The sequence below is a fragment of the Leptonotus elevatus genome, chromosome 19, assembly GCF_054856555.1.
Source record: "Leptonotus elevatus isolate MCC_2025b chromosome 19, RoL_Lele_1.0, whole genome shotgun sequence".
NCBI classification, from domain to species: Eukaryota; Metazoa; Chordata; class Actinopteri; order Syngnathiformes; family Syngnathidae; genus Leptonotus; species Leptonotus elevatus.
In genome coordinates, this window is record NC_141257.1 from 1227306 (window position 1) to 1237830 (window position 10525).

Consider the following 10525-nt stretch of genomic DNA (forward strand, 5'->3'; position numbering starts at 1 on the left):
TAGAGCCAATGGCGCCCCCAACAGTCTGCTCCGTGCTATTGCAGCTCGCTAAAGTAGGTCTGACCTACATTGAGGACCAACTCAGAAGACATCAAAGGAGGTGAAGGACAAAGCAAGCAGGAGATGAATAATTATAGACCGACGAGCCAGAGGGACGCATTTAATTGAACTCCTCTGAGCTTTGTCGAATGGAAGGAAAAAAAAAAGATTGAAACATTCCCTGCTTATTCGATAGAAGATCCCGTCTGAGTCTGCTGAACAAGCCTCTCTGTTCTCCGGTGTTGTGGATGCTGTCGCCGTCGTCCTGAAGTAAACACAAAAGTACGTAAAGCGTCCTTGCGATTATTTCGGGCTGGAGCGTGCGAAGAAATCACCATTTTCAAGTTCATCCTCGGGAAAATAGTACGGTAGCAGCGGAGGAGGTGGTAGAGCTAAAAAATGGGCTCGCGTGCGCACCCCAGAATTTTGGGGAAATCGCTGAGCAACATCAAATTTGGTAAGCATGCCTACCATGTGCAAATCTACCCAAAAGAGCCATACCTGAAAAACTTCAGATTCCAAACAATTTGGCTTTACATCATTGAGTGTGACGACAAAGAAACAACAAGAAACTCCACTTTTTTTTTTTTTGAAAATTCAGCCCCCAAAGCTGATTTGATAAGCATGTAATTTGGTAGACATGTCCATCATGAGTAGACCCACAAAAATATCTGAAAAAAAACATGCCAAAAAAGACGCAGTCAGGAAGTCTGCCATTTTGGCTCCAAGCGGCCATTTTAGAATCATTTTGGCCATTTCCAGGATCCTTCATATACAAATTCATCCCTACAGAGATTTAATCTGATTGCTAGGAAGATAGATGAGGCAAATTTGCAAAGGATTTGAGTTTGTCAAAGTGTGTGGAAAAATGGCGGCAAAGTTTGATGACTTTAACACATAACTCATTTTACAAATATAATTGTACCCACATTGAATGGTAGAAGAAATACTTTGTGAAAAAAAAAATATATACCCAAAAACAGTTTAAAGGAAGTGGCACACACACACACACACAAATTCAGATCAATAACAATCTTAACTTTCAACAACTATGACCTTGAGAGATGTCCTCCATCACAACATGCACAGAATGTTCGGATTTACCTTCAAATCATTCAAACAATCTTCTCCCGGTCATGTCGTAGAACGGCCATCCTGCACAATGTTTTGCTCACTTCACTAACACCAACGTGACCTTGCCTTTCCAATTCCAATAAGGCACTTCTATAACCAAGGAAACAAACGTATCCACGACCTTCCTTGTGAATCATCGATCCACGCGGGGCGATCACCCATCCCCCCCCCCCCCCTCCCCCCTGCAGTCGTGTCAGCACGAGTGAGCTAAATGTGTCAAACCCTGCCGGGGGGATGACATCGCGCGTCTTCATCACCTCCACGCCGGTCGGTCACTGTGATTGGAAAGGAAAATAGCCCAAAATCACCCTAAAATGGCTGCTTCAAGTCAAAATGGCAGACTGCCTGTATCTTTTAGGGCATGGCTCCTTGAGACGACTCGTGACAGGCATGCATACCGGATGATGCTGGTATGTGAAAGTGGTTTCAGAGGCTGAATTTTGCACAAATTCCTTGCCACTTGTTGAGTTTCAGGAAGAAGTTGCCGCTAATGCTAATTGGACATCACGCACTATATTTCTCCCGCCATAGGATGCGATGTATGACATCATCAAAGCCATCCAAAGCAGGCGATGGCATTTTCCACACACGATTTCACACTCTGAGGGGGTAAAGCTTGTCCTCCGTGAGAATTGTGAGCCAATTTTAAGTCTTCGGGGGGAAATCTGTTTATCGGTAGACTGCGCACTGACACACACTCACAAACACACACACACACACACACACACAGAGGAAGCCTGACAGCGACTGATAACGAGATTTACTTGGCAATAAAAGTCAGGAGAGTGCTTGACTCCCATCATCATCAGTTTGTGCTGCTTGGGTGATTTAATAGAAACAAACACATTAGATACACTCACCTGCCACAATATTAGGCACACCTGTACATCTGAAGGTCCAACACTTGGAAAGCAAAATGTGCCTTCAGAATGGTTCACGCAGTCATAAAGCTATTTCGGATATTTAGGCGACCTCAACAAGAGGGTCAAAATATTAGGAATAACTGTTATTTGTTCACCGCATCAAAATACACCCCAAATAATATCAATATTATCAATAAAATGAGCATCTTTCTGGAAGTGTCAATCAAATGATTTGAATTTGTGATAGAGCTCTTGAGTTGCACTATGCAGTACCTAATATTGTGGTTATGATTGCTTGTCCAGTTATGACACCACAATGATTAACAACAACCATGCAAATATGATACAGATATATTTGTTCTTCTTTTTTTTTGAACAACGTACCTTTTGTCTGCAGATGTTCTGGAAGCGGTCAGAGTCCTTATGAAGCCAGTGGGGTATTGTCACAGCTCCAAACCAAACTCCATTCTTCAAACAGAGCTATTCTAAATTTGCAACTGTGTCTCGTCACGGTTGGTTGAACTCAGAAGCGGAGCCTTTGCGCTCGACTTGCTTGGGTTTGTGCTCAAACATCGGCAGTGTTCACCTTCCTCCTTCTCCCAAGTGCCGCCTCAAAATAGGCGATGACACATTTTTCCTCCCCGCAGTGATCCCCTGGGAGTCCACTGAGAATTTGGAGCCTTACAGCGACACCTAGAGTTGAATTCCCGCTTTACAGGGTCAAATTAAACGTATTTATTTAGACTTATAAATATGTTTTTCTCTCTAGCGAATAGTTGTTTGTGAGTAATTGTGACTACACTAAATAACTTCTTCTTTTTTTTTATCATTAAAAATGCGTTTAGAAGCGCCTGGACCCAGTTTCCCATAATACACCGCGCTCATTGAGGTCATCGCTTCGCGACCGAAAGTGCTTCTCCGGCTAGCATGTTTCCGCACGTCGACAATCACTAAGCGTGACTATTTGGCTACATAGATCACTCGTTTGGATTATAAACTCTTAATTACCAAGAAGTCTAACACGGTAATGCACCAAAAGTGTGGGGAAAATGAGTGCCAAAGAATTGTCGGGCAAGTTTATGCTAAACGCGTCCATGCTGTTTCAAGAAAGCTGTCCGGAGATGTCTCGCTTTTTCCGGTAAGAAAACAGCAATTTCTCATTATTTAACACTTCACAATGCATTCTCACAACTCTCATTGGTGTTAGTTTTGGTTAAGGATGGTGTGATGGCACCGGAGGAGTTAAGCGTGTTTGTAGCGTCCTGTAGTGGTCACATTTTGCATAGCAGCATGTTGTGACGTCAGAACAGCAAATTCGTGAAAACAACATTATCGTCTTCCAGGAAGTACATTTTGGCGTAACAATATTAGAAATGCTCCGTTTGATACATATTAGTGTGGCAAATTAAATATAATTTAATATATATATATATATTTATTTATTGTGTTTATTTATTCTGTTTATGATGATTGATTTGACGCAGCATGTGCCGTTTTTGCTGCTGGGACGATTGACACGGGGACTGCACAATGTTTGTGGCCATTCAGTCACGCATACTAAAAAAAAAAATGCTTGTGGGAAATGTGATGTTTGCAATCCCGGAAAAGGTGGACGGTACATGTCTGGGGCGACGTTCCAGCACTTTTGCTGATTGCATCTCTCCTGTTGATCGCCGCGACTAAACATGCACTTAAAAGGAGATGCGTGACAAGAATGTAAATAAGGAAGCGCTCGTTTATGACCGGCAGACTCTCACTCGAGAGATTGTGGGAAGACAAAATTCTTCAAGATCCTGGCCTGGAACCAGCAGTCCTTTCATAGATGTTACCTCCACCAAGGAAGCTTGTGTTAACTCTCAGCAGTCCAAATTTTGTCTGATTGCTGCCAAATTTGAATTTGTGGGCGGAGCACGGAGGTGAAGTTTGATGAGCTGCTTTAAAACGCAAAACGTTACAAATCCAGCAGTTCAAAATGATGCAAATTGCGTCTTCAAGTATGAATTTTTCCAATGTCATTGAAATCGAGTAAAGCGTCGGCTAAACTTTTCATTCACCCTTTTTTTTATTTCGGGCGTGAGCTCTAAATAAACTGCCAGTTTAATCCAGGACATTTTATTAAATTGGGAGCGGATCAAAGGCTGACTGGGTCTGATTTGAGAGCTGAGCGATGGAAATTAGTTTCCAATCTTCCTCTGTCCTCGTATCTCTCGTGTAATGTCTCACCTTCGGGCGAGAGCGCATCAACAAACGCCTGCTGGCAGACGCCACCAGATTAAATCCGACCCCAAACAACATCCAGGCCTGCCAAACGCACGTGCAGCCCAACTAAAAATAAAAAAAAATCCTTTCATTGATTCAAGGCCGCAGCTAATTTTAGGCAGACTAAGCGGTGGCTCACTTCATTGAGGGCACAAATATGTCATTGCAGGCGCTCCAAAAGTGGAGGCTCACAGTGGGGAGTTGAGGCTAGCGATGCATTTTGGTGGGTTGCCATGTATTGTTTGGCAAACCCCAAGTTGGCTTCCACTCATTTAAGGCACTTGTATCCAAGTGCAGCCGCTAAAACTGCTGACGGTCCTTTAATCTTTTAGCTTAAAAAGGCTGATTTATATATATATATATATATATATATATATATAGTCTAGCGAGCCGTACTTCTTTTGGGTACAATATTATCAGCTATTTTCACCACTTTTTTCTTCAAGTGGAAACTTGAACCAAACTATACCCTGCGTGTGTTCATACTTCATACTGGGGTCCATATATAAGAAAAATATCAGGGTCCCGGTTTGCTTATTGTTCACTCGGTAATCTTTGACATCAGGCCAAAAGTTGTCGAGTAAAATGTGTCACGTTGCAACAAAACTATCCAATCCACTTTATTTCCATAGCACATTTGATGAACAAGCGTTTCCAAAGTGCTGCACATTGAGATTTGCACACTACACATAAAAAATCTAGTAAAACCCACTATAAAAATAAAATACTAAAATACAGTAAGTAAAATAAAGAAATAAATGCATTAAAATTAAATAATAATAAGAATCTAATAATTTTTTGGGTGACTGTGATTAGTTAATAAAGTTCATCCACGGCCAAACTTGACTGTTAAATGTTGCTTTTCCCTTCAGTTCTTGCAGTGTTCAACAGTTGAGCTAACAAGAGGCAAACCACGACAAAAGAGGACTAATGGACCCGCCTTTTGAAGTGGTTTAAAAATAAAAAAAATAAAGTGGTCATGGTACGCTTCCTTGGTGCACACCAAAATTGCATCCACGGTGGACCCAACTTGTCAAGTGTGAACGCATTCTAAGAGTCGGTCCAGTTTTGCTTGTGTTTGTCCATCCTCCTATCTGCAAACTTCATAATAATTCGCCAAATCATTTTGGTGTGTTAAGTTGTAGTCATTATTTCTAATTGGTCTTTTTTTTCTCTCTCTCTCCATTTCCTCCACAGTGCGAAGCATTTTGGTAAGTCATCCGCTCACTCATGAAAGAGTTTTGCTCCATATATAATATCCATTTTATCGCCGGTCGCCCTGCGGCCGTCAAGAACGGACTGCGCTAGCAAACGGCGCCTCGTCAGTGTTGCTAAACGTCAGCGAACCCACCAGCTGCCTTGGCGTCTATCTAACACGCACGCTGTCAGGCTCTCGCGCCAGTTCAAATCCACAGTGCGAGCCAGCGGCGTGGCGCTCCACTGCCTCGGCCAAGCGGCTATCATGGCGGTTGCCCGAAAGGGCGGCATGCTGTTTACTGCTAATAGCTAACATGACATGACGGAATGCTTGTTTAGGAATGGCTCTCCCCATCACTTGTTACACGCTTCAATTTCCTCATTTTCAGGCGGGAAGACGCTCGAATCCGCCGTTAAGTCGTCAGTGTGCGAGTACTGCTTCCAGCGGCTTGGGCCCGACGACCGGCGGGTGCGCCTACGACCCAAACGGCGGCCGTCCACCAGGGTGCGGAGGCTCCTGCGGCGGAGAGCCGGGGGCAAAGCGCTCAGCCTGATGCAGAAACGCCTGCTGCGGCGCTTCTGGGCGTCGTCCTCAGTCCTGGTGAGACAGACGACGCGTGCCGGCTCGGGGTACAAAGTAGGGCCCGACCCATTTCAAGGCCGATTATTGGGCCAATTGTTTTCCCCTTAAAATGTTATCATAGAAGAAAATGGAAGTTTAAGACACTGTGAAAGTACCCTGAATGCACCATTTTGCTAGCGTAGCATTAGCATCTAGCGAAGTGTGTCCCATGGGTGTTGGGGGCCGCTCAGGGTACATATCAGTCGGTGCCTGTCATGTAATTCATCCTTCCTCTGTGAGGTTGCTGGTCAGATTATATGATAATAGCTCGTTAGTCAAATCGCGAGAGCGAGGGCCGAGACCATAAATGGAGAAAGAAACGTTTATTTTTCTTTTTAAGTGGTTGAAGAAAAAAAACCCGCTTCCTGGAAGGGTCGTGTGAGGCGAGGTCAACCTCCAGCAACAGTCGCTGCTTCACCACCAGCCATTTTCTCATTTCCCTCGGATTCGGTAACGATTGACCGCAGCGCGCCAGCCTCTCATTCTGCCAGCATGATTCTGATTTGCCCGCTTTTACAACTTTACGAGATCGCCTGCAGGGCTTTCGGGAATGAGGAGTCACAAGCCCCAATGATGCTTCATCTTAACACTGAGACGGAGTAAAAATCCAACACCCTTCCTTCAGATATAACATTACCGCTTTTGTCCATATGGTGCCGCCATTATCAACATAAACTGAAAGCTCCTTAGTGTTGCTTTAACAAAATAAAATGTGCTCTATTTTGGGCAGACTGACAAAAAAAAGACACCTGAGATCTGGCATTTTTGGTTCAAAGTAGCAATTTTAGGTTCGATTTGACCAATTTGCAAATGTCTTTGAATGATGATTTAGTTCGACAGATTAATTTTCTATTGCTAGCATTATTTGAAGCATGTATACAAGACAGACATTTGGTGGGCAGAGCAATGAGGTCAAATAACTTTGCTTCACAAGGCAAGAGTCAGTTTCAGTTAGCAACATGAAATTCGCTAGCTACGACCATCATGAGTCCATCTTTTAGTTCTTACCTGCCATTTGTGGGTCATTTTGACCCATTCCGTAGACAAATGACTCCTTGAGATTTTGTCTGCTACCAAATTTGTATCCCCGATGGACGGCCGTGTCAAGCTAACTTGCCGAATATTGTGTTCGCGGGCGGAGTATGCGAGCGATGGACTTTGATGACTTGCCACGAAACGCCAAACTCAAAGAAGTCACCAGCACTTGACCCAAACTCCTTGCGTGTGATGAAATGTGGTGGCACTGGTAACAGATGAAAATCTCTGGTCCGCCTATGACCCGCAGGCCGTAGGTTGGCCAGCCCTGCTTTCACGTCATCGAAAGTGCAAATATGCGTTGACTTTCTGTTGGTCCGCGTGGTTTCCCAGAACCAAAAGATGTTTACGCGTCACTGGATGAGTTTGTGCGGCGTTCTGCTCAGTGCTGGGAATGCCACCAATAAATCCAGCCCTGCTGGCCAGTCATTCTCCCCCCCCCCCCCTGTGAACAGATGGGCGGTCCGGTTAGCCAGACGGCTATAAAACCGGACGTGCTCTCCCCGGTGTAGTAAAAACTACTACGGAGCAAAGCAACGCTGTCACCTGTCGCAATATGGCTACCTTCGTGTCGGTGAGTTTTTTTTTGTTTTTGTTTTTGACCTCGTCAGCTTTCAGTTTTTGTTGGGCAGGTGGTCTGGTTGTGACCCCCTTTGACTCTGGAAGTTGCTTGTGTGTGGATTTTACTGTGTATGCAGAGGAGATGAACACTTTTTTTGCACAGTGGCAGCTGACAATGCAAAAAAAAAAGAGCAACGTTTTCTCCCGTACCCGGAGGCTCGGCTCATTACGGAGATGATGCAATTGTCTCTTAAATGATCTTCGCTTTGTCTGCTGCTGAGAGTTCATTTCAAGCGGGCGGCCGTAAAATGGGAATCTGCTGCAAATGTGTGCAAGGCCTCGCGTGGACTTGAACTAACAGATTGTTCCTGCTTCGGGTCTTCCACTGCCGTTTTTAATACCAAGCTGGTAGAGTTGATGCGGGGGGGGGGGGGGGGTAAAGTCGTCATCCACCCGTCTCACGTTTTTGCATCCATTTCCCCATATAGACACGGCGACAGCCCCTCCTCATCCTCTCATTGGCTTGAACCCAAGTCCGTCCCGTCCGTCGTCAGATTTCATAACGACACAAAAAAGCGACGAGAGAAGCTCAGCTGTTGAAATGAATCACTTCCTGGAACATTCCTCAGCAGCTCAGATGTTTGGAGGGGTCGCACGTCGCCACATGCGGGGGTGGGGGGTGGATTTTAAACCCCCCCCCCCCCCTATTGGGTTTGTTGTGTCTCAGGGGTCTGAAATGAGTCACAACAAATGCAAAAGGCATCTGAAGGCAATTTGTTTACTGCCGCTTTCATGCTGCCTTCTGACAAATTGTGTTTGCGCTTATTAGAAATATGTCCACCCACTTTCCTGTCACTTGGTCAAATTGGTGGACTTTCCAGCCCTGGAATTCACAACAAAATGACTACTTCAAATTAGAACTGTCAGAATTTGCTTTTGTCATACACTTTAATGCAAAATTCAAATGAATCAGATTAGCCAATTCATCGATTCTAAAAATGGTCAATAATGACAGCACAACTTACAAACCACAATCATTTGGATCCTTAAGATTTTTTTTCATGGATCCTGTCATGATAGACATGTTCACTAAATTTCCTGTGTTGCTCCTAAAACGTATAAATACGTTCTATTGTAAATGGATAACTGTCCCAAAGACGTACTTATACGTTTTTAAATGTTTTTTTATTTTTTATGCTAGAGCATACAGGAGGCTTGAACGGTTGAATAAATGGTGGTTATTACAAAAACGGCCTGATTTACCTACAGTTCTAAGCGGATTTGTGAATAATTAGCTATATGAGCTATATTCTAATGCTAATTGCTGCAAAACTGAAACAGATAGAAATATACTTCTTCTTTTTTCTGATGAAAGAAGAGACTAATCTTTCTTTGGTAGGTTCTGTGGGTCAAAATTCAGTAAAGCAGCCGGGAGCGAAGGGGGTTGCTTCAGTGAAAATGTCTGCCAGTGAATGAGTTGAATTATGATTTGTGTTCTCAGATGGCCACCTGCCACACCTGCAGCAAAACATCCAGACACAAAGGAATGAGCCGCGAGTTCTTGTCCACCTTCCCCGCCCCGGGCAGCAGCAGCAGCAAGCACAAGACCCCTCCGTCAGCGAAGGGATCCAATGCCAAAAACACGCCTGTGAAGACGCCCGGCAAGGACAAGACCCCCCACCGCACGCCCAGGTGAGCTCAATCCAGCTGAAGTGACCTATGACTCAACGCGAGATGGTCTTAACTCCTCTTTTGTCCCCGTTCGCCAGGTCGGCCACGTCCTCGGGCACGCCTGGCTCAATCTCCTCCTCCTCGTCCACCCCTTCCGCCAAGGCCCACCCCAAAGGGAAGAACTGGGTGGTCCGGCGTCTGAGGACCATTCTGATGTGCGAGGATAAGCCGGTCAGCAGGAAGGGCAGCTTGAAGGACTTCCTTTCCTCACTCTGAGTCGCTTCTTCTTTTGCTTTTGTGAACAAAGTACGCTGTTTACACGGAAGGAAGGGAGGCTACTTTGGCTTTCCTTTGCTGTTATAGCACCCCCTCTGGCTGGGATGTTGCAACAGCGCCGCTTCGAACCTCAATGACCTCACATGTGATGGTGGTGTTTGGAGGTTTTTGGTGTGAAAATTCCTCAAATAAGCGTTTCTGCTTCACTGCCATTGATCAACGCTACAGTGATGTCATTTGGTGTGGTTGGATATGCTGGATGTCACCTTTTCAAACTTAGCTTTGTAAGAAATTTACAAACATGATCACCTTTTGAGTTCATTTTGTTTGAGAACGTAATTATGTGAGCGGTTAAGCTTATATAGTCTCTTTTGTTGTTGCTTTTTTAAGTGAAGTCATTTGGCATATTGTACTTGGGTGTGTCTTGGCTGTATGTGCTGGCTGCATATGTATGTGAAATTTGTTTTTGCTTAATTTTACTTTAAAATTTACAACTAAGGGTTAAACTTTTTTTTTTTATACGCATCATGTATCAGTGTTATTTTTCCCCCTATGCCTTTATTTCTTGATTTACATAATAGCATAATTTGCTGTCTCTACTTTTTTTTTTTACAAATATACCTTTATATAGAAATATATATTTGCAAGTTAAATAAATGTTGTTGTATTAATAGACTGAATATTTTTCATTTTGGTTAAGTACCTATTATTATCAAGTATGTTTGGGGGGTTCTATTGCCTTTGCCACCCATTTAGCTCAGCAGTTTACTGTTTAATGCTTGAAGTTTTAATACCTCATCATTCTGTGTCACCTCTATTTGAAATAAAACCTTTTCAGCAAGTGAAACCACTGTTGTCTTTTTTTTTA

General features: G+C 43.9%; 1 protein-coding gene across 1 annotated transcript; it reads left to right on the plus strand.

Annotated features, from left to right (window-relative positions):
* Positions 1–2926: 2926 nt before the first annotated feature.
* On the plus strand, positions 2927–10504 carry rmp24 (ribonuclease MRP subunit p24). The gene is made up of 5 exons (XM_086062011.1): positions 2927–3174; positions 5493–5506; positions 5882–6093; positions 9212–9402; positions 9480–10504. Exons 1-5 carry the CDS (start codon positions 3086–3088, stop codon positions 9655–9657), a joined length of 684 nt encoding a protein of 227 aa, XP_085918137.1. The 5' UTR covers positions 2927–3085; the 3' UTR covers positions 9658–10504.
* The last annotated feature ends 21 nt before the right edge of the window (positions 10505–10525 follow it).